We start from the raw sequence: 24,148 nt of genomic DNA on the forward strand, positions 1-24,148 counted from the left end.
AAAATAAAGCGTTCCCAACCTTTTGGATCTTTGCCAGCCTCATAGAGCAAAAATACTATCTCAATGCAGTTTTGATTTGCATTTATTTTACTAAGACTTAATCTGTATGTCCTTACATTGGTTAAAGAGGCATTTTCCCCCTTTCTGTTCTCCAGAAAACAGGGTGCCTTGCTGGCTACAGGGGCAGGGGGGAGCGAAGGCAGGGATCTGGGCCCAGGATTAAGAATTCTCATTCCCTCTGCTGTATTTTTCCTTTTTGTATGGATTAGGGACACTGCATCAAGTTTTGTTGTAAACAAAATGTATCTGCCGCATTTTAAAACTTAGAAAATTACTGATTGAATGCCAGGTATCTTTGAAACACAGGAATAAAGACCCCCCCCCCCCATTGCCTCCTTCTTTGCCAGCCTCCTTAGAGGAAACCCAGTGAGCAGCGTGGTGAGGACTTCTAAGCTGAGGGAGGAGGGAGAGTTTAGTAACTGTCAGTAAGACACACTTCCGAGGAAAGGGAGCCCTTGTCTTCTGCACTGAACATGCAGGCTGATAACACACACTGGCTCAGAGCCACCTCTGGGCCCCGCAGAGGCCATTGTCCTTGGACCACCACAGCAGGGTGGACAGAGTGCTCCCTAATAGGAGGTGGTTCCTCACTGGCCAAGAGCCTGCTCCTGTACTTTGGGCTGAGTAAGGCCTGGCCCCCAGGAAAGGCCTAGAACACTACAGCCTGAGGAGTGAGAGTCTTGTTTTAATTTTAATTTTTTTAATGACATAAATTTTAATTTTGTATAACATGGACACAGGGAAAGAAAACAGCATTCTGGGACAGGCCAGCACCAGGGAGCAGAAGGCAGAGATGCAAGGTGGGAGTGGAGAGGGAGCGCCAGAGGCAGGAGGCCAGGGCATGAGCACAGATCTCGAGGTGGGAGATGAACTCCCCCAGGGGAGTTTGAGCCTATCTTATCTCTTAGGGAAGGGGCCTGCCAATTGGTGGGTCACAAAAACTACAGTACTATGTCTCAGATACGAAACAAATCTGGTTTCCAGGTTGCCCTGCCCTGTCCTTTGCCCTCTGTTGCTGGCACTGGGCCTTTAGCCACTGCTGCCAGGTGCTGCCCGACCACAGTGTCTGTTCCTGGCCACCAGGGCTTGCACCTTCTTCCTGGGGTGCAGGGGCTGCCCCTGCCCAGCGGCCTGCTCCCAGACCTGTACTCCCACATCTCTCAAGGGCTTGAGCCCCATCCTTGTGGCTGCACTGTCATTCTCCTCCATTCGGTGCCGCTTTTCAGAGCTGCTGGCCCTTGGCCTCTGCCCAGCCAGAACTGCTGCCCAGCCCCCCACCCTGTGCGGACCCGGTGGGCTCTCGCTGGTTTGCACCTCTCCGCTTCCAGGTGAGTGTCACTGAGGAGTGGGGGCAGGCAGGAATTCCAGGTTAACACCAGCTAACTAACTCTGTTCTCTTGTTATTTTCCAGGTCTGGCTTTGAGCACATTCAATGTGTTTGTTACCTTGGGAGAACCTTCCAAGCACCCCTGTGAAGCAGGGCTATTTAGGAGAAAACAGGCCCTAATTTCAAACATGAGCATTTCTGAGAGTCCGTGTGGAAGGATGAGGGCCCCCGCTTTTTGACCGATGGCTGCCTGCCCTATCCCAATACCACCAGCCGTGGACCTGGGGCTTCTTCCCAACCTGCGGACACCGTGGGAGCACTGCTAGCCCCCAGCATGCTCCTGCCCCAGCTTGCTGGTCACCCGGCCCCAGCAGGACATGTGTCTACACAGATGGCTTCCTGGGCACCTATGGGGACGAAGGGATTAGAGGCTACTGAGCTACAGATGCCATTGCTGAAGGAGTACAGTTCAGGCAGGCTTAGCAGAGGAAGTTTCCACAAATCACTGAGACTCGAGGGGTTAAAAATTACCTAGGAATCCTGTTCTACGAATAAGAAAGGAACAAGGAGACCAGGGTGCCTGCCTGCCTTCCTGGGGTTCTCAGTGCCCCTGCAGAGTCCAGGCCAAGCCTCACCACAGTGGGGGCCTTGACCAATAGCGCCAGCCCTGGAGTCTGGGCTCTGTGGGAAGGAAGCCTCTGGGGGCAGGCCCTGACTTCTAGTCCCCTCCCTCTCAGTCACTGTCCTCATCTGCAAGTCAGGCTCCTGGGCCTGCCAGGTGGTTGACTGGTGCAGCATGCAGGTGCCTGGGCTGCGGGATGGGGAGAAGGTTTAATTCCCACCTCCGCCCCCTTGGCAGATCCTTTCACCTGAGCTCACCTTCCCTCCCCTCATCAAGGCGGTCACTGCATGCACCTCCCTCTCCAGGTGGAGCACGTTCAGTGCTCCCACATGGCTCCAGTGGTAAGAACTCAATAAATAGCTGACGCTTACTGTTACCCAAGGGCCCAACTAGTGCTTGTTTTCTGAGCGGAGACAGTTTAAGCAGAAAAAGGGCTCTGGTTCCACAGCCCTGTGCTGCCGCCTGGTGGTCATGGGGGGGCAGCAAATGCAAACCCCTTAAGAGGGAGATGAACCTGCCAAGGCCCGAAACAATAGCTGTTGCTAGTGGAGTCCTTATCTAGGCACCTTCCTGACACAGAGGTGACCTCTTCTAAGGACAAGACACCTAATACCACATATTAAATAAGGTGGTGCTGTGGTTTATGAGGCCAGAGGCACCGCCTGTGTCATGTTACTTCATCCTTACAACACCCTGTGAGCAGAGGGTCTCGCTATCAGAGCGTCGTGGGACGGCGAGGGTCAGAGGTGGTAAGTACCTTCCCAAGGTCACACAGCAAGGAAGTGGCTGAGTTAGGCTGGAACCACATCTGTGTGGAGCCTAGTTCATGCTTGTTTGGGCATCATGTGCTTCCCCCAGAGAAGTTGGGGATCTGCTCACAGGCTCTGGATCTGGGGAGGGCGTCTGGCCGGGAGGTCAGCTATAGCTGGAGGGTGACGTGGAGCTACAGTCAGGAGGCATCCACTTTCCTGGATCAGCCCTGGACAGGTACCGCAGGCGCGGACACAGTCCTACAGTCCTCACAGCCATCCAAGCACCTTCCAAACAAGCGCTTTCACTCACACAGGCGAGGGGGCAGAAACGTGGATCAAAAGACAGAGCTTGGAGGAAACACAATATTTCTGGAAACTGGGATTAAGGAAACTCTCTAGTCTTCATCCTTGGGCTTTGGGGCACTTTATAATCCTCCCAGCACATTTGAATCCCACGGCATAGCTGTACACTGATGGAAGTGACTTGTGGCGAGCACGGTGTAGCCTCCACAGATGTCAAGTTATAACATCTACACCCAAAACGTCTATAAAGTCATAAGTCAATGTTACCTCAATACAAATAAACAAAATCAAGAGGAAAAAGTTGATCTCACTGACAAAAACAAAAAACAAGTCACAGTTGGAAGGACCCTTGGACGCGGTCTGGGTATTAGTGGTAGTGATGTAAGTCAGCAAGAGGAGGGGAGGAATCTGATGTGGGGAAACCGAGGCACAGAGGGGCAAGATGTTTCCTAGGTGATACAGCTGAGGCAGAGTTGGGCCTGAAACGTGGGTTCCTGGACACCTGCCTATTCTCTTTGTGCTCCATTGAGAGGTACCCAGAAGGCTGTGGGGTCCAGCAAGTGGAGGGAAGGGAAGGCCTGTGGCCAGAGGAAGGCACTGGGGGAGCAAGTGAGGCCTTCAGAGCAGAGCAGTGGCCGGCCAGAGTCGTGCTTTTGCCAAATAGCCAAGTCTTCTGACTATGGGAAGCTTTGTCTGGAGAGAGGGAGTGGAGGGTGGATCTTGCAGATCCTAGCCCTCGAGTGTTTTTATCCCCAGCCTGGGGCTGTGTCTGCTGTCTTCTCCTGACTATGAATAAGCTCACTTGGCCAATCTGATCCTTAATTCTGACCCTGACTTATCTTAATTCTCATGACAATTTAAAGAGACAATAATTTCCCGCCCCTTTAAATAGACTTTAGGCTTTAGAGTAGCTTTAGGGTCACAGGAGAATTGAGGGGAAATCATAGCGCGTTCCCTACCCCCCCACCCATGCACAGTCTCCCCTCCATCAACACCCCATCAAGGAGTGCACTTGTTACAGTGCTTGCTGTCATCACCCCAAAGATTTACACTAGAGCTCATTTTTGGTGTTGTCCGTTATGGGTGTGGCCAAGAAAGAGGTAGTGCTTTGAAATGCCTCTTTACAGAAGAGGGTGAGGGCCAGAGGGGTGCGGGCCAAGGCCATGCAGGCAGCGGGATCTGTGCCTGGATCCTCTCAGGACATACGGTTTCCAGTGGAGGTGCCCGTCGGGCAGAGCAGGGTGCTGGGGGATCCCAGTGCATCTTGGCCAGGATCACCAAGCCCCACTGGCTGATGCCCAGTCTTCTCAAACCTTGTATGGGTTGGGCAGCGTGACATGGAAGAGAAGAAACTATTCTCACCCTTTTGTAGGATTAAACAGGCTGGCACTTGAGAGGATTCTAAATTTTCCCCTTCTAGATGTGAGTTTCCCGGTGGCCATCTCATCAGTGACTTGGGAGAATCAATCAGATACTGCAACTTTGATTACAGTGAACTGGCACTGTTCCTTCATTGGCCCATCCTGCCTTCCTCCAGGCTTCTGTGTAGCTCAGGCTGTGGGCTCTGCCTTCCCTACTGCCTTCTGGGGCACTTCTAGGCACCCCTGGCTGAGTCCTGGCTGCCTGCAGTCTGTGCTGAGTCACCTCCCGGGACACCCCCTCAGCCCCTCTCAGGACTGACTGGCTGTCCCCTGGTCGGGGCTCGGGGCCAGAAGCTGGTTCCTCTCCCAAGCTACTTGGGCCAGAGGACAGAGCACCACTCTGGAGTGAGACTCTCCTGCCCCTTGTATCTGTGTGACCTTGGGCAAGCCCCTCCGTTTACTGATTTGAGAGCTGCTGTGAGAGCCATGCAAGAGGGTGTAAGGGCCAGAAACACAAGGCAGGCATTCCAAAGTCAGTGGTGCTTATCCCTGGGCCAGATGGGATCACATCTGGCCTGTCCTAGCTCTGGAAAACCTCCTCTCCAGAAAATATGCCCAGAGGGGCTGTCAGGCAAGAGGCCAAGGGATTCCACCCTCCAGTTTCCCAGCTGATGAGCAGGACTCAATTCTGCTCCACTATCGCCATTACAGCTTCGTCACCCATTAAGAGGATCCACGTGCCCTATTTGATTTTCATTTCAGAAGCCAGGTATCAATATCGGCCTTCGCATTGGCTGCTGGGGCTAAGAGAAGCTTGTTAGCCGGCAGCGATGCAAGGCTGGGCAGCCCCTACTTTTCATTGCCATCCCATTGGGGTGGATGGTCCCCTCTCGGAGCGTATCCTGACTTCTGGTGGTTTTGTTAAGTGCAAATTCCAGGTTCCCCTCTACCTATTAAATTGGACCCTGCAGAGGTGAGCTGGAGCCTCTACCAAGGCTTTCCGGGGATTCTGACTTGGGAGTCCTGCCTTCAAGCACCCAAGGGCACCTGACTGCCTTGCTTCCAGGGCAGAGAGCTCACGAAGCAGTGCTCAGAGGCGCTAGGTGTGTTCCTGGAGGAGGAGCTCTGCAACCTCGGTGGAGAAGCCCAGAGGCTAGCGCCACACACACCTCTGTCTAAACACCAGCTCAGCCACGAGTCCCTGCGTGCCCTTCTGGTTGCCTCTGGTCATTCAACAGCAAGCAACGACATCAATGCTGGCTCCTATTTCAAGGAATTAGGCCTGAGATGATAGGAGATTCGTGAAGACAATGCCTGACGTGGGTCTGGCACAAAGTAGCCGTGTCGTCAGCTTATTGCCTCTGAACTCCAAATCCACCTTTGCCAGACTCTGATAGCAGAGCTGGACCCTGCCAGGGTGTCTCCTTTGCCTGCCGGTTAATGTTAGACTTTATCAGTAGGGGGCGCTACAGGGACACCGCAAGGTGGGTGGGATGCGCTTCTCTTCCCACCTCCAGGAAGCCCTTTTGCTTCCTACAGTGACTTCCTGGGGCATCTGGCTCTCACCCGGTGGTGCTCTCTCCAGAAGGTGTTTCTGGCACCCAGTGGCTGGACTCCGTGTGGCACCCCACCTGCGGGTGTCCCCGTGAACGTCACCATCTACCGGGCTGCAGCCACACTCTCCAGGTGGGCTGAATCTTAGCTAAGTCCTTTGTTCCTTCTTGGGGCAACTATCCTCATCCCCTCAGACCAGAGGTTGCAGCTGTTTCCTGCATTTTCTAATCCTGTATTCCTTGGAGTCCTTTGGTCTGGTTTAGTAGTTCATAATTCTGTTAGACTTCCCTGTTCAAACAGCTGGTGTGATTTTGAACTCTTGACTGGAGTTCAAACACCCTGAAATGGTGTTTTAAAACACTAGTTCACCTGCTCTCCATTTCCAGCAACATATTTTTACAAGCACACGTAATGTACTACATGCCACCAAAAAAAATGTGGCACCTCTAGAATTTGTCTCCCCAACCTGAGTTTCCTTCTCCCAGGGCGCCTAGTGTGGGCGCTGTGCACTTGCTAGGGTGGTCTGGAGGAAGCATGAGGAGTAAAGGTGCAGACACAGGTGCAGCCTCACCTGGCACCTCAGCTGCTTGCACCTTGGAAAGCACTCAGGTCCCAAGGGGATGATGCAGCACCCCAAGGTTATATATACTTTGAGAAAGACGAAGGAACACAGACTAAAATGAGGGAAAAGGAACATGATTCAAGAGACAGGAAGCCTAGTTACTCCAGGATGAAAGTAACACGGGCCTCAGCAGCATCAGCAGGCTCAGCCTCCGTGTCCTCCGCCTTGCTACAATGGCACCTGGGCCCTGGGGGAGGCTCTGAAGTCTCACTCTTCGTGGTTTGTGGGGTATCCAGTGTGTTAACTAGAACCCATCTGGATTGTTTTTTAGGGATACACCAACCCTGTGGACCCTACCAATAGGACAAGGCCCTGGTATCCAAAGAGGTGAGCACAGGTAGACTGGCCTGCAACACAAAGCTCCTTCCTTCTGCCTGGTCTTGTCACTTTTCCTAGCTCAGCAGCTGAGCTGGTGAGGCAGGAGTCGGCGTGGATTATCTGCATCAGTGTCCTGGCCGGGTGGTCTCATGGCTGGTGGAGGTGGTTGCGTGGCAGGACTGTGCACAACTGTGGGGATGGAACCTCAGACAGCTCCTTCCAGGTTGGGGTACCCTGTCCACATGTAGGCCTAGGACCCCTGACTGGCTGCCATAAGCCATGGCAGATTCCCAGAGGACAAGGAAGTTGGAAGGAAAGGATTTACATGTCAAACTCCTATTTGAATCAACTAAGGTCAGACAGAGGCAGTTTCAAGACTGAGGTTGTAACCCAGGGCCCTGCATTACTCACACTGGCCTGTTACTGCCCATGGAGCCTTGCGGGGAGGGGGGGGGGGGGGGGGATGGAGACTTGGCCAGAGCTGAGAGGCAGGGCTGGGCCGGTTAGCGGAGATGGCCACTAGATGTCCCTGTCTCACCACCAGCCGGGACCACACCCAGGCCTCCTGGGGTCAAAGTCAATGCAAAAGGGGTCTCCCCGGTGGTGCAGCGGTTGAGCGCTGGGTTGCAAAGCTGCCCGCAGCCTCTGCAGCGCCTGTTCGATCCCCGGCTGCTCCCCGGCCACCGGAGGAGGGTCCCACATGGCGCGCAGACCTCTCCTGCCGCCCGCTGCTCCCCTCAGCAGTGTACTTCGGTCCTTCTGCCTGTTCTGCTCCCCGCTCTGGCTCTGGTGAATTCTCTCACCCTCCCGAGCTTCTGACTGTACCCAGTGCTTGTATAAATAAATAAATAAATCTTTAAAAAAAAAAAAAAAGTCAATGCAAAGGCCAATTCTGGGTAAGCGAAGAGGCTTTTGAATTTCCACTGTCCTATAAGGAGTGGCAACCCCAGGTGGGGTGGGTGGGGCACTTTTGACTTATTTTGCCTGAAAGTGGGTCCTGGTAAGAGCTCTTGTGGCTGCGTTGCTAGAGGCCCTTCTTTTCCCCCTTGCTGATCGCTGTCACTTACCGATTACTAAATAGAATCCCAACGGCTCCCAAGTTTGTGAGTTGCACGGGACTTTAGCGATCTTTGAGTTCAGTCCTCCATTTTAGAGGAGAATAAGAAAGCTTGGCCCCATTCTGCATCTGTCTCCTCAGACACAGCCCAGGGCTGCTGCTGCACTCATTATTGGCCATTCCGCCGGGATACACCCATAAAGAGGATCCATGTGCCCTGTATGATTTTTATTTTAGAAGCCAAGGATCCATATCGATTTTCGCACGGGCTGCTGGGGCTGAGAGAAGCCCCACTTTTGGCTTGACTGGGGGATGGGATGGCTAATCAACACCCTGAGAGCCCCGCGCCCCTGACATCACCACATAAATACCCACTCACCCATCCTCTTAACATGCTGGAGCGCAGCGAGGTGCTTTTCTTCTTTCTATGCGACTGAAAATAATTGGAAACCCTTAAAGATATAAGGTGACATAGTATCGTAACAGGGTGGTCCCCAGGAAAGGGGGAGGTTCCAGGTTCCCTGCCCCACCCAAAAGGAGGGTGGAGCTGAGCAGGGAGAGAAGAAGCTGCAGAGGAGACTGAGGAAGGAAGAAGCAGGATGGAGCCAGAAGGAGACCTGGAGGAGGCACATGGGGCAGAGAGACACGTGAAGAAACTGCGCTTGTCTTTTGGTCGTGGACTGGGTGACACAGATGTGGGTGAGACCCGTGGGGAGGTGACCATGGCAGCTTTTATCTTGATGTTGATTTTGCTCTTTTCCTTCTGGGCTTATCTGGTTGTTTCTGACCCTTTTCTATGGGTCCCCATTGGAAGATGCTTTAGACTTGTGGCAGGCTTTGGGGCCTTGCTCTGGGCCAATCCCATTTGGATGGACTTTTACCTACGAGGGGACGGGTAACTTTGGTTGCTTGATTTAGAAACTAGATTCTTTGCCTTTCCTGCATTGTTTCCTAATTGTACTAACGTTTCTTCCCATTAAAGTCTCATATGTTTTGTGTTGATGTGGCAGATGGCAGAACCCATTTAGAACAGGCAGGTTTGCGGGGTCTGGGCTGCCCCTCTCCCTGCCCTGTAACAGATTGCGCGGGTGAAGCCCCGCAGTCAGGCAACCCCATTTTATATTGGGGTTTGCCCAGTAACAGTATGTCAGCGACCAAATCAGTGATTCAGCTGGGGACTGTTTCCTTCCCCTTGGCTCAGAGTACTTGCCAAGGACATCAACTCTCTATGTAAAAACCGCAGAGGTGAGAGCAGGGCTAGACCCTGGAGCCAACAGATGAGCGAGCAATTCCAGGGGGTGCCGCCAGAGGGCGCGGCTGGGCGACCCACGCCGGCTGCCTGCGTGAGCTGGAACCTCTGGGAGGTGGAGCTGCTGCCCCAACTTCGGCCACCAGGGGGCAGTGTTTCACCAGGTCCCGCCTGCTCGAGGCCCAACTCTCCAGGCACTGAGAAAGCAAACATTTCAAGGCAGCAGTGGGGTGCTTAGAGTCTGACTGTGGAAAAGAGAAAGACACATTCGACTGGACTTGAAATGGCTCTCTCGAAGGCAGTCATTTTTTGGTTTGGCCTTGCTCTGACTCTGGCGGCTGTGGAGTTGCCACAGCTGTGAACTTGGGGCATTTTCTTCCCAGACCAACTCCCTTTTCCACGGACTGTCCTCTCAGGTCCAGGCTTGGGGTACTTTGGAAACCCTCTGGGGCAGTGGGTGGTCTCAGAAAGAATGGTCCAGAAAGGGCTTGCAGGCCGGGGCCTGGACACCCTGACGCAGTCCTGGAGCTGCCTGCTGTCCTCCAGCAGGCTGCAAAGTCGGGCCCAATTACCCATTCTGCATCTGTCTTCGCAGACACAGCCCGGGGCGGCTGCTGTACTCATTATTGACCATTCCGCTGGGATATTAAACACTTTTGGCTTGACTGGGGGATGGTTAATCAACAACCTTGTCAGAGTGATGGATTCTGCTAGGATTATTGCTTAATTAGCTTGTTTGGAGGTAAAAATTAACTAGGACATCAGATTTCTGGAGGCTGCAGGAAGGGGAGAGGTAAAAGGGGCGGTAGAAAGGGCTTTTGGTGAGATCCCAGGGCGGGCGGGGGGCAGCCCGCAAGCTCCAACTCGTCCACGCTTCCAAGCTACCCGCCCAGGGTGGCCAAAAGCGTGTCCACCCCTGGAGGAGGGTCAAGAGCTAGATTCCCAGGAGGTCCCCCAGGACCTCAGAACCACTCGGGGGAGCTGCTAAAATGCCAATCCCCAGGCCTGACCCTGGATTCTCTGGGTCAGAATCTCTGAAGCTATTTTAAAAATCTATTCTGGGGGATATTTTATGCACAACAAACTTTGACAGTCACGACCCTAAAGGTTTTGCGACTAGAACGGTTAAGGGGTCAGTGCTGGGCAAGTCGGCATTTTCACAGAATATCGGATGATGGCCCAAAACGACCTCCTGCACCCCGGCTTCTTCCCTCCGTTTTAATCTGACTGCTCTCTTGTCCTCTGCCTGTCCCCTCTTATTTGTCCCTGCCCTGCCTGGTTTGCTGTTCCTGTCTGTCTGAATCTTCCCTCTGCCCAGCTCTCCATCTCTGCGACTCTCCCTCTCTCCCTGAGTTTCCTCTTTTCTTGGTGGTGCTATTATCTGGGGGGGAACTCACATCCACACTCCCCTTCTGTATTCTCTCCCATCGGGAGGGGCTGGAAGCTGGTGAGCTCCCTTACAGGAGAGTTCCAGATGCACGTGAGTCCCACCAATGAGATGCACATAGGTGACACTTGGTAGGCAGAAGAGGGGCAGAAGCCGCATTATTCTGCCCTTACCAGGCAGGCAGGCACGGCGCTCCAGATGTGAGCTCTGCCCTGCAGATCATCCCCGCAGGGCCACAGGTGGTGGCTGTTTCTGAAGCTTCCTCCAGTGTCTGGCTACAAGGTAACAGAAGCTTCTTGGTTCCCAGAAAGCTAGTGGTGAACTTGGAGTCGGTGGTGACCTTCTGGGGCCTTTCCTCTTCCACATCCTGACTCTTTGATGAGCACCTTATTCCCTGTATTCAATAACTCCATCCTGAAACACCTTGCGTGGTTTCTCTCTTCCTGGCTAGATGCTGCCAGTTATACTCTCTGCTCCTTCCCAATTTTCTCCTATCCCACGCTCTCTCCCCCTTGTCTTTTCCCACCCCCCACAGGCAATTAGATGGAATTAAATATTTTCAATGCTTGGTTTTGGGTAAAGAGGGTTATTGTGTGTGTGTGTGTGTGTGTGTGTCTGTGCATGCACGCATGTGTATGCACACAGGCCTCAGATTTCACCTCACCCCCACCAGATTAACCCCTGGCCCTGGGAAGAGATCCCATGATTTTCTCTCCTCACCCAGGGCCAGCCTAAGGCCCAGCTGCTGGAGAAGACATGGTCACTGAGTCTGCTGCAGCTGGGGTGGCCACCTCTTCTCTGGGCCCTAAAACCTCCCTGTAAAGTGGGTAAGGCATGGCCTCCTGCTTCCCTTGTGGAACGGCTGCTGCTGAGAAGTTATGGGGAGCCCGAGGGGCAGGTGAGATTTGTGTTGAGACCTCGTGGTTTGGCCCTCCCTGCCCTTCTGGTACTGGCTGTGCTTCCTGCCCACCACCTATTGCCAGACAACACACCTCACAGGGAAGAAGTGGGCATACTCAGGGTGTTTGGAGTCCTCAGCCCTGCTTTGGAGGCCTTTCTTGACCTTGGGTGAAGGATATGGGAGCCCTGAGGAGGGCCGTCTAGGCACAAGCTGGCCTGTCTGCCCTGGCGGGGGGCTAACAATCAAGCTCTCCTCTCCTGTGGGGGGGCAGGGAATGGTGACACATTCTTCCCGGCCCCAAGCAGGGCACCTCCCTGAGCCCTCTGGCCTGGGTGCAGCAGAGAGTCAGCTTGTAGGTTATAGATCAACCTCCTCTCTCAGATCCTGTTACAGAGACAATCAAAGGCTGGTGCCTGAGCAAAGCCCCCTGAGGGCGGAAACTGCTCAGCTGCACGGCCAGTCACTGGCCCCAGGCCCCAGGCCCATGGCATCCTTGTCCTCCAGGGCCCCAGCAGGCCCAGGAGGAGCCTGGGGTGATGTGGTTGAGTGTGCAGGTGTGTTGGGCTCTGACCTGGACATTCCAGTGAAGGTTCCCTCTAAATCCCACTGGAAAAGCTCATTCATTCTTTGAGACTCTCTTTGTAACAGAACTGATGTCCTGCTGCATCACTTTCTCACCCGCAGGAGATCTCCCCTAACAGGGCAGGCTGACAGCCCCAGACTCGGGATCTTCGGGCATTAACTCCGTCTACCTCCAGAACCCATGCTGTCAGCCACCGCCATGGACCCTGGCTGGCCAGGCCTCGGGCCCCGTGGGAAAGTCCCCACCCAGCACTGCTCCGCCACAGTCCCGGCAGGGTGCCTGCTAGTAGACTGTGTGTTTGTTCCTTGTACCAGGCTGTGTTCACGTCTGGACGCTGACCTTGTGCTTCGGCGTGGTACCTGGTGGCTCTGCCCACACCCTCCACATCCCGAGGTGTCTGCTCAGAAAACTCCCACTCACGAATTCTCCACCCTCTGGCCTCCTGGCACACGCATTTGCAAGGATTCCTCACTGGGGAGGCGCCTCTCAACATGAGCTCTCAAGCCACATTCTCTACGGTGAGGTCTGGCTGGTCATTTCCTGGAATCTCTTCTGTTCTTGAGTGGGTCAGAGATTTGGGAGACACTAACTAGATGCCCACTTCATGGGTATGGATGGATGGAGGGAGGTGCTCATCCTGCTGACTGACTTCCCCTTCCCAAAACGTATTTTTTTCATTTGTGAAACTAACATTCTGCTTGCCACTGAGCCTAAGATCACAAGAACTTTGTTTTATTTTGTCATTTGATCATGGAACAATCAGGATCCAGACACTGGAGATTATCTTTGTCCTGCAAGTGTCCAGTTCTGTGTCGCCCACGGCACCTGTGGGCAGATGCCGCCGTCCAGCGCATCCCAGACCTGGGGTAGGCTGGAGCGACAAATCCCAGATTTAGCTTCTTTCCCACAGTGGCACATCTCCTGCTTGACTTTCCCGGGGATTCCAGGCTGATTCCAGGAGGTTCCATACTCAGGTGCCCTTTCTGTCACCTCGGGCTGACTAGGGCCTGACCCAGCTGAGGACTCAGCCCAGATTCCTCAGGGGTGGCTTTGACATTTCAGGTGGTCCAAGCTTGGATGGGGGGCAAGCACAGGGGCAACAGGACCTGTTGGGGTGAGAGGCAGATTCTTGAGCGATAACTGAGAACTAGTCTTGGAGAAAGACACAGGTGCTCAAATGCAGGAGGCCCCTGCAGAATAAAGACTTTCCTCCCCTTGAGTGACCACATCAGCCCACAGAGGCTGATCGGGACCAGGAGACAGCAGAGGGGGCACAGGTACCACCTGCTGACAAGACTGGACCGGCTCCGTCCTGCTGCTGCCCTACTCCCCCAAGGACGAGAATGTCTGCCCATTCTTCAAAATTCCTCAGAGGTCCCCTACCACACACTCTTCCTGCTCCGAGTCCAAACCACAGCGCCCTCCGCACCTGAGTGCCTGCAGCAAAGTGGAGGAGAGCTGGGGAGCAGACATGCCCCAGACTCTAGGCAGGATGGAAAGACAGACCAGGGGCAACCAGAATAGCAGCTTCATCCTCTGTTCCAGCCGAGCCGGGGTCGCTCTGCTGCCGGGGCACACCTGAACACGCTTCTCTCACACGTGTGTGTCATGGGTCAAAGTGACATTCTTTTTTTTTAACAAATTTTTTTTTATAGAGGCATGTTATTTATTTATTTATTTGTTTGTTTGTTTGTTTGTTTGTTTGTTTTGTTTATACATGCACTGGGTACAGTTCGAAGCGCGGGAGGGTGAGAGAATTCACCAGAGCCATAGCGGGGAGCAGAGCAGGCAGAAGGACCCAGGTACACTGCTGAGGGGAGCAGCGGGCGGCAGGAGAGGTCTGCGCGCCATGCGGGACCCTCCTCCGGTGGCCGGGGAGCAGCCGGGGATCGAACCGGCACCGCAGAGGCTGTGGGCAGCCCCGCAACCCAACGCTCAACCGCTGCGCCACCGGGGAGGCCCAAAGTGACATTCTTGCATGAACATTTTCCTGCAAAATCAGTCAACTTTCCTGTCCACATGGTGAAGAAGCCTCAACTCTTCTCTGTCTTCAGCTGCTTCTCTCGAATCTTAAACTCTTTTATCTCAGGTATGTTTGCTCGTTTGCTTACTTATCATAACAACACAGCCCAAGCTACATAATTACAAATTCAAGAAGCACTAAAAGACACGAAGGAAAAACGCAGTCTGCTGTGCCATTTCCCTCCTAAATTCCTGTGTCCAGACTTCGTTTCCTGATGTGCACTCCAAATCTATAAATAATGTGTCTGCACGGTTAGCCCTGGGCTCGTCTGCTTTAAATGCTGAGGACTTCTGACAATGGCAGCTGGGGCCGGTTGCTCCAACCCACTTTCATACCTTTATCTTCTCCCCTTCTATTCTTTAAAATATTTATATCACATTTTTTGGTTAAATCGATATTCAATTTTATTATAATTATGTATGTACTGTTCACTGCTGAGTGAAGAAACACTTTCAGGATCACATTTCTTTCTTGCAGAAGTCTTTATTCTTCCAGGAGATAATAATTACCTCATTTTTGAAAATCATCTTAGTCAATTTCATTATCCTAATAATTCTTCCAAAACTCTCCAGCAGAAATTTAAAACCATCCTAAACACTAATTTTCCCATGGTTAAGTGATCAGATAATGACTGTTTCCTTTTTTGCAAGCTCGCTCCCCTTGCTGGGCTCCTTGCTGTCTTGTTCTGGCGCACAGCCCTGGTCCCTCGACTTTCTCAGCTAGTAAAGGATCTTGTGCCTCACCTCTGGTCTCCTGAATTCCAAATTTTTCTGCTTTTTGGTTTATGTCCTTGGAGGGTACATGCCAGTTTCCCATTTGGAGACATTTCACTGTAAGAACCAGCTCTGGAAGGGGGACACCCTTGCTCTGAAAGGCGGGATCAGCAGGTATAATTGGGGGGTAGGGGTGGGGAGTTCTCACATCTCCAGGGCAAAATTCAGCCCCCCCACACTCCAGTTCTCAAAAAGAATTTCTTTGGCCTGTAGGATGGGAGAGGTGAATTGATTAGGCCAAAAGGAGACCCATTCTGGTGAAAGCCGTGACTGGGACATCAGCAAGATCAGGGTCCCCCACAAGCAAAGTAGGAGGAAGTAGCCTATTCCTCAAGGCACTACTTTCATGTAGCGGGAAGTTGTGGCAAATATTAGCTTTATTAGAATGAGGCACATCACTGCTGTATTGACAGCTGATCAACATGAAAGCATATGACATTAGTTAGACAAACTCTCAGCGGGTATGACTTACAGTGTATTAAACTTCTAGATTCTGAAATCAATCAAACATAGTTTCAAATGTCTAGTGACCCTACACCAACGCACTCAGTGTCAGCATTTTTTAAAAGTACGAACCTGATTTCTTTAAGCAATTTTAACATTGCCCACAATGTGGCAATGGCGGTGCAAGCTCTGTTCAAAAGAAATAGATATAGGGGCTTCCCTGGTGGCGCATGGGGTTAAGACGCAGCACTATGAAGCTATCCGCAGCCACTGCAGCACGATGCCTGGCCAGGGAGCTACCCACATGGCGCAGCAGACCTCTCCTGACTCGCCCACTGCTCTTCTCAGCAGTGTATTTCAGTAGATCCGCCTGTTCTATTCCCCTGTCTGTCTCTGGTGAATCCTCTCACCCCCTGCATCTCTGGCCTGTGCCCCAGTTCTTGTATGCATAAATAAAGAAATCTTTCAAAAAACCCAAAAGAAATAGATATGATGGGAGGGAAGGAAGAGGAGCTGTCTGGTCACACATACTTTGAAGTCAGAGGAGAGCCTATGGGGGGAGATGAGGGAACAGGATGGGAGTGCACCCCAGCTTGCCTGGTGAGCCCAAGGGACAGTAAGAAGATTCTCATACACAGCTGAGAGGGAGTGGCCTGGAATCAACACAGAGTGGTTAGGAGTTTCTGTAGCACTGGCCTCTGGGGAGAAGCTCACTTGGGTTATCTCCCTGCATTGCAGTGATTGCTTCTTTGCACTGGGGGCCCGAGTGAGCCAGAAGAGGGGATTCTCCTCTGCATGGAATGCAGGCTGACAGTCAAAGTCCCTTTGCTGACCAGGAAATAGCGATTCTGAAAAGAGTGACTTAGACTTTGTAGTAGCAAAGTAAGGGAATGTTGGAGAGAGTTGAAATGCGCTCTGGTCTCGGGAAAGCAGACTTCAAACAGGGCAAGAGGATCAGCAGGTCGAACAACAGTCTTTATAAAAGAGTGTAGATCATGACAGGCTGGAGGTTATTACAAGATTATGTAAAACACAGCATTATGAAGCTGTCCGCAGCCACTGCAGTACAGGTTCGATCCCCAGTCAGGGAGGTGACTCACATGGCGCAGCAGACCTCTGCTGACTCGCTCCCTAGGAATCCAAATAGGGAAGAAAATAAAGAAGTAGTTGAAAGAGTAGGAAGATCATGCTATCTTGGAGGTTACAAGATAATGTCAACTATCTTCTCCCTGGGAACTCTATAGGGGTAGAAAATAGAAACAGTTTAAATAGTAGGAAGAAGACAATTATATACAAAAGTTGGGATGAGAACAAAACAAAGGAAGAGCATGAGGTTAAAAGGACAATTTCTTTCTGTCGTTTGGGGGAAACTGTTAGCAAGCGGTTCCTGCATGCCGGGCACTTTGCTCTGAACACACCTGGGCTTACTGCCTCATAGGGAATACAGACACCAAGTAATTAAAGGTGTGCTGATATAATGAACTACAAATAGAATTTCCTCAACTTGATAAATGCTTCATCTATAAAAATCCAACATAGTGAAAGATGATTATTTCCCCCCAAGATGAAAAACATAAAGATGTCTGTTCTCTCCACCTTTATTCAGCTCTGTAGTAGAAGTTCTAGCCCTGACAATTTGACAAGAAAAAGGAATAAAATGTATCTTGATTAAAACAGAAGAAATAAAACTCTACTTGCAGATGACAAGCTTTTGTATATTTAAGATCCTAACATATCCCCTAAGAAACTGTTAGAACTAATAAATGAGTTTAGCAAGGTGGCAGAATATCAGTATATAAAAATTAATTTTAATTATATAAAAAATTTTCTATAATAATTGTTAGCAATGAATATTCTGAAACTGAAGCTAAGGAAAACTGCATTTTTAATAGCATTAATAAGAATGTAATACCTAGGAATGAATTTAAGACAGGAAATGCAGGACTTCTGAAAGCAATAAAATATTGCTGAAAGAAATTAAAGGGCTAAAAAAATGGAGAGATATCTTATGTTCATAGATCAAAGACTTTGTGGTAAAGATGGCAATACTCCCCAAATTAATCCACAGATTTATGTGATTACTATCAAAATCCCAGCTGCCTTTTTTTTCCTGCAGAATTTGTCAATTGTGATCTTAAAATATATATGAAAGTATAAGGAAGCCAGAATAACCTACACAATTTTGAAAAAGAAAACTGAGTTAGAGACATGCTTCTTGATTTCAAAACTTACTATATCCATTGCTAGATGAATATATATAGATATATACACCCATATACCATATACATGCAAGTACATGCTATCAATATTACATATTACATATCATGCATACTATTATTCATTATATATATATTATTCCTATTCACCATCATATAGTATGATATATATATATACATACATGTGTATTATAGTTATATATATCATAACTATAGTAGAGAATGAGACAATATGAATATTACGCTAAGTGAAATAAGTCCAACAGAGAAAGACAAATAACATATGATCTCTTTATGTGGAATTAAGAGAATGAAAAAAAAAAAACAGTTCATATGTACAGATTGGTTGTTGATAGGGGCTGGGGGTGGGAGAAATGGATGAAGAGGATCAAAAAGTAAAAATAAAACCAAGGGCCTTGTATCTCAGTAAAATTCCTTTCTTTTTAGCTTGCCCTTAAAAAACAAACAAAACCCACCTTACCACAAAACTATATTAGATAACACATAAGGACAGACAATAGAATAGAATTAAAAGTCCAGAAATAAATCCTTAATTAGATAAACTGTTGAAAAGGGTACCAAGTGGCACTGTGGTAACTGGGTATCAACCTGCAAAAAAATGAAGCTGGATCCCTACCTCACACCATACACAAAAATTACCTTAAGATCAATCAAAGGCCTAAATATAAGAACTATGAAACTTGTAAAACTATACAACTTTTAGATGAAAAATAGGAGTAAATGCTTGTGTTTTGGGGTCAGGCAGTGATTTTATAAGTAAAAACCAAAAGTGTGAGTGACAAAATTAAAAATAGATGAGACTAACTGCACCTAAATAAAAAAACTCATGTTTTATACAATTTTTCAAGTAACTAAAAAGACAACCAGGAGATTGGGAGAAAATCTTTGCAAATCACATATGATAAGGGACAGGAGATTTAAAAACAATTTAAAAATGAGCAAAGGATTTGAATAGACATCTCTCCAGAGAAGATCAACGAATGGCCAATAAGCACTGGGAAGATACTCGATGTCACTGGAAAAATACTCGACATCACTAGTCGTCAGGGTACTGCACATCAAACCACAACAAGATATCACTTCACACCTTTTGGGGTGGCTAAAATAAAAAAGAGAGACAATAAAAGTGGTGAGGATGTGGACAAAGCAGAACTTTCATTCACTCGCATGTAAAATGGTGCAGCTTCTTTGGTGAACAGTCTAGCAGGCCCTCAAAATGTTACACATGGATGCCATATGCCCTACCAATCCTAGGAATACATCCAAGCAAAATGAGAACATACCTTCATGCAAAAACTTGTGCACAAACATTGATAGCAGCATTATTTACAAGAGCTAAAAAGTAGAAATAATCTAAATGTCCATCAACTGATAAATGAATGAATAAAATATGATGTATTTACAATGAAATGATACTTGGAACTAAGAAGGAATGAAGTCTTGAGACATGTTACCACATAGATGAACCTCGAAAATATGTGCTAAGTTAAAGAAGTCAATCACAGAAGACCAGATATTACACCACTCCAATTATATAAAATGTCTATAGAGTCGGAAAGTAAATTAATGATTGCCTGGGATTGGAGGGGTAGCAGTGGTTGCTAATGGGCATGGGATTTCTTTCAACGGTGATAATAATGTTCTAAAATGAGACAGTGATGATGGTTGCACAACTCTGTGATTATACTGAAATCTATTGATCTCTATGCCTTAAATCGGTGAACAGTATGATGTGTGAATTCTATCTCCACAAGGCTCTAAAGGAAAAGAAAGGAAGACGTGGGCAACAACAAAGCATCTTGAATACTATATGTGGGGAAGATTGATATGTGGTCAAATAATATGGGAACCCAATTGGGCTAAGACACTAAGGATCAGGAGCTACAAAACTAACCCCAGAGCTGAGCAGACTAAGAGCAAAGGATGGACAGAGAAGGAAATAAAGGTGATACTGAGGCAGTGGGAGCAGAGTGCAGGAAGGAGGAGAGATACAGGTATGGTTAGATGGGTGGGCAGAGGCCAGGTGCAGTCTCTTATCATCCAGTGACTTAAAACTTTCCCTGGATATCAATAGGAAGACACTGAAAGGTTTCAAGCTGGGGAGTGCAATGATTGGATTTTTAAAAGTATACTTAGACTGCAGGAAATTGATTGAGGGATACAGGAGATATAGGAAAGTCAGGCAGCCAATGTAAAAGTCAAGGAGAGAGATGATGTCTGGGAAGTTCAAGTTGAAGGAGTTGGAATGGACAGTGGGAGGTAAGGAGGTGGAGACAATTTGCTCTTATATGAAGTTTGGTTATAAAGGGAGAAAAGAGTTGTAGTTCTAAATGAAAGGGAATTATGAGAGGGTGGAAATTTAAATGATAGTCATGTTTAAATGGGAATTGGAAGACTCCAGGAGAGAGGTTTAGTATTCAGAATGTAAGGAAGATAATTCATTCAATCAGGTCCTTGTGAAGGTGGAAGGTAATGAGATCAGAACACTTTCAGAGGAATATAAGCTCTACTATTTCAGGAGGAAGTTGGGAATGGTTACAGATGAAAGTGGGCTTGTAAATTTGGAGTCAGAATTTCAGTCTCTTGCCTCCAGTTCTGCAAAGCAACCTATGAACCAAAAGTGAGCAGATATGCTTTAGCACTTTGCTGTCAGAGGACAGTGATTAATGAGGAAGGCAGAAGAACATGCTTAGGGATAATGATAGGCATTAATGAAAGAAATGGAAACACACATAACCTTGTATCTTATATTATACTTCCTACATAATTGTCAGGACAGGACATGTGGAAAAACTGGAATCCTACGCAAAAGAAAGGATAATAAGAAAGTAGTTATTTCAAAAGTTCAAGTCTTTGGTTCTTGCTGAATTAGCTTTAAAAAATAAAACAACTGAAGAATCACTCCTGAGATTATAAATCATCCAGATTGGAATAGGAGCCAGGCAGACTGGAAATGACCAAATGCCCTATATTGTAAAAGGAATGAAGGGGAAATTCAAGAAAATATAGTTGAAGCTAATTTACTTTCATCTTTGCAATGTTTGTTAACTTGTGTTCATTAGGAAGTACCGTGTTCATCAGGACATATTTATGATAAAATATTATTTCTTTATGGAGACATTGTCTTGTTTTTGAGGTAAATGATGGGGAGATTAAATAAATGCTGTTTCAAAATAATAGGGTTCCAGAATGGTTTGATCACTGGACTGCTGCAGAGAGAACTGCGGACTTCAAAGGGACACTGGCACGAGCAGAATGAGAGCCAACAAGGGTAACTAAAGAAAAGGGGCTCTGGATGAGGCACAGAAGCTATCCTCAAGTGTCCGAAGCCCTGGCATGTGCAGTCTTTTTTCCACAGTGGTCCAGTGAGCATAGGCAGAAATGAAAGTAGAAAGTTCCAGGGAACTAGATTGTTGTCCCTAGATAAAGATTACCCAATATCTAGAGATGTCCAATAATATGAAACACAAATCATTGAGTTCCTAGTCCTGGAAGATTCTAGCAGACTCTCAGGGATTTTACTATAATAGGTTAGGGTGTAGACTAAAAAAAGTCTAGGATCCAGGGCCTCCCTAGTGGTGCAGGGGTTAAAGTCTCAGCACTATCAAGCTATTGCCAGCCATTGTGGCGTGAGTTCAATTCCTGGCCAGGGAGCTAACCCACATGGCACAGCAGACCTCTCCTGACTTGCCCGCTGCTCCCCTCAGTAGTGTATTTCAGTAGATCCACCTATTCTACTCCCTACTCTGTCTCTGGTGAATCCTCTCAACCCCACTTCTGGCCTGTACCCCAGTTCTTGTATGCATAAATAAATAAAATCTTTTTTTAAAAAAAGAATTCTAGAAAGAAACTACCATACACAAAAATTTAAAAAAAATGGATTAAAGACTTGAATATAAGACCTTGAGACCATAAAACTCCTAGAAGAAAATATAAGGGGTAAGCTTCTTGATATGAGTCTTGGCAATGATTTTTTTTTTTGATTTGACACCAAAAGCAAGACAAAAAAAGTAAAAATATACAAGTGGCATTACAATAAATTTTAAAGAACTTCTGTATGGCAAAGAAAATCATCAACAAAATGAAAAGGCAAACTATAGAATGGGAGAAAATATTTGAAAATAAGATCCAATAAGAGGTTAATATCTAAAATATATAAAGAACTCACACAACTCAAAAGAAATAAACAAGATTTAAAAATGGGCAGAGATCCAAATAGACATTTTTCCAAAGAAGACATACAAATGGTACATGGAATGATGCTCAATATCACTAATCATCAAGGAAATGCAAGTCAAATCCACAATAAGATATCACCTCATACCTGTTAGAAGAATGATTATTAAAAAGACAACAAACAACAAGTGTTGATGAGGATGTGGAGAAAAGGGAAGCCTTGTGCACTGTTGGTGGGAATGTAAACTGTGCAACCAGTATGGAAAACAGTAGGCCTCAAAAAATTAAAAATAGAACTCCTATTTGATCCAGCCATTCTACTTCAGGGTATTTATCTGAGGAAATGAAATCACTATTTTAAAAAGGTATCTGTATCCTCATGCTCATAGTAGCATTATTCAGAACAGCAAAGACACAGAAGAAAAGTAAATGTCCATCTATGGAAAATTATTCAGTCATAAAAAAGGAAAAAATCCTCCTATTTGTAATGGACCTTGAGGTCACTAGTCAGAGAAAGACAAATATTGCATGATCCCACTTACACAGGGTATCTAAAAGAAAACAAATCAAAGATACACAAGAACAGACAGATTGGTGGTTGGCAGAGGTAGGGGGTTGCAGAGTGGGCAAACTCTCAGAAGATAAATACATCCTGGGGATGCAATATACAGCATGGTGACTACAGTTAGCAATACTGTAGTACTGAAAGTTGCTCTAATGGGTAGAACATAAAACTTGTTATCACAAGAAAAAAACTGGGATGTATCCGCAATGGATAGTAATGAAGCCTCTTGTAATAATTTAGCAATATATACATAGATCAAGTCATTATGGTGTAGCAGGAAAACAGTGTTATATGTCAATTATATATCTCAATAAAGAATCACAAAACAAGACCCTTATAAATGAGGTCTCTCACACTCTCCTGAGTGCTCACTGATCTACATGGCTTAGATGAAATCTGCAGTATTGGCCTTGAAACTCAGGGGCCTTATCACACAGATCTTATCAGGGCCTTATCACACAGTAATCTCTGGGGAGGGGCGCTCCCAGGGGAGAGAGTTTTTTGTGCCATTCCTGGGGACAAAGGGGAATTTTCACTCCAGGAGGAAATGATTCAAATGCCTCCATTTCTTACCTGGACTTTGGGATCTGCTCCACGCCTTGCTTCAATTGTACATGACCAGGTTCATCCACTGAGAAACAAGCATTATCATTACAATCAATCTTTGAATTTGTTGGCTTAGTACAGAGCAGTGCAAATGGTACCCTCCTCCATTGAAAAATTTCATCAACACTTTCCAGCAAATTCCAACTATAGCAAGAGGTCTCAGCCCCTTCGCAGTGTATCTTCTGCTACTCCCTGACTTGGCAGGCAGTACAGGGATAGCTGAGGTTGACCAGCTGGCTGGTCTGGGAGGCTCTTTCTTAAACTCGATGGGAGTACATTTCATGTACAGTTGAGCTCAGCAGGTGTTCTTCAGTTCCCTCCTGGATTTATGACTCCCACCATAATCTTCTGCTTTATTAAGCTATCGGAAAAAAATAAAATCTGTCTGCCAAGATCCTAAAGCAGCGTTGGCAGGCAGCAATATATAAAGGCAGTAATTGGAGGCCAGAGGGAGCAGCTTAGCAGTCTTTGACAGACTGTTCAATATCCTTAGGGAGAAAAATACTCCCTGGAATCAGGTGAGGAAGGTGGCCTGGAGCTGTGCCCTGACTCTGCGTGGGGAGGGACCTCACCTGCGTTTCTGTCAGGTAGATTCCTTTTCCATCATTGCAGAGGTGCTGGAAAGTCCCTAGTGGGGAGAGGAGGGGAGAAGTCAGGGTGGGTCCGAGGAGGCAGACATAAAACATGTGAAGTGTTTTATGCCAAAATTGGGGGAACCTCCCTTCTTCAACTGAGGACTCTCTGGAGAAAGTTTATGCCTTGGGCTTCCTTTTATGCACCCAGGGCTTGGTTCTCATTCTTGATTAACTGACTAGCTGAGAGCTGCAGGGTTTAGAGGCTCCTCACCCCAGGGAGGGTGCAAGGCTTAAATCTGAGGTCAGATCCCATCCCACCTCCATTCTGAGCTCTAAATGGCTTGGGGTTTCACCTAAGATAGCATTTAAAACAAAGTATCAACGCCTCTGCCCCCAGAAGCCTTGGGAAAGCCCTCCTGGCCCCACTGTGGGCTGGGTGTGCACTTCCTTCAGCAGAGCCCAAATCATTCCCTGCCTGACTAAAGAGCAGGTTTAAACTATCAACACCATCTGCAGCGGGGACACAGAGCTTTGAGTGAAACTCTTTCCTGAAAGAGGTGCTGAACAGGGTGATGAGGAAAATGAGCTGGCTGGGTAGAGGAATGTCTTGGAGAGAAAAGGGGGCAGAAGGAGGTGGGAACCATCTCAAGCCC

General features: G+C 48.1%; 1 protein-coding gene across 1 annotated transcript in view; it reads right to left on the reverse strand.

Moving 5' to 3' along the window:
• Positions 1-22,918: 22,918 nt before the first annotated feature.
• Positions 22,919-24,148, reverse strand: part of CAPN13 (calpain 13) — a gene marked incomplete at both ends in the record, with an annotated part of 52,169 nt that continues 50,939 nt past the window's right edge. The window contains 2 exons of the mRNA XM_084236030.1: positions 22,919-22,945; positions 23,493-23,548. Of these exons, the coding sequence (XP_084092156.1) occupies positions 22,919-22,945; positions 23,493-23,548 (83 nt within the window). The remainder of the gene's footprint in view (positions 22,946-23,492; positions 23,549-24,148) is intronic.

Source organism: Talpa europaea, assembly GCF_964194135.1.
Source record: "Talpa europaea genome assembly, chromosome: 6".
NCBI classification, from domain to species: Eukaryota; Metazoa; Chordata; class Mammalia; order Eulipotyphla; family Talpidae; genus Talpa; species Talpa europaea.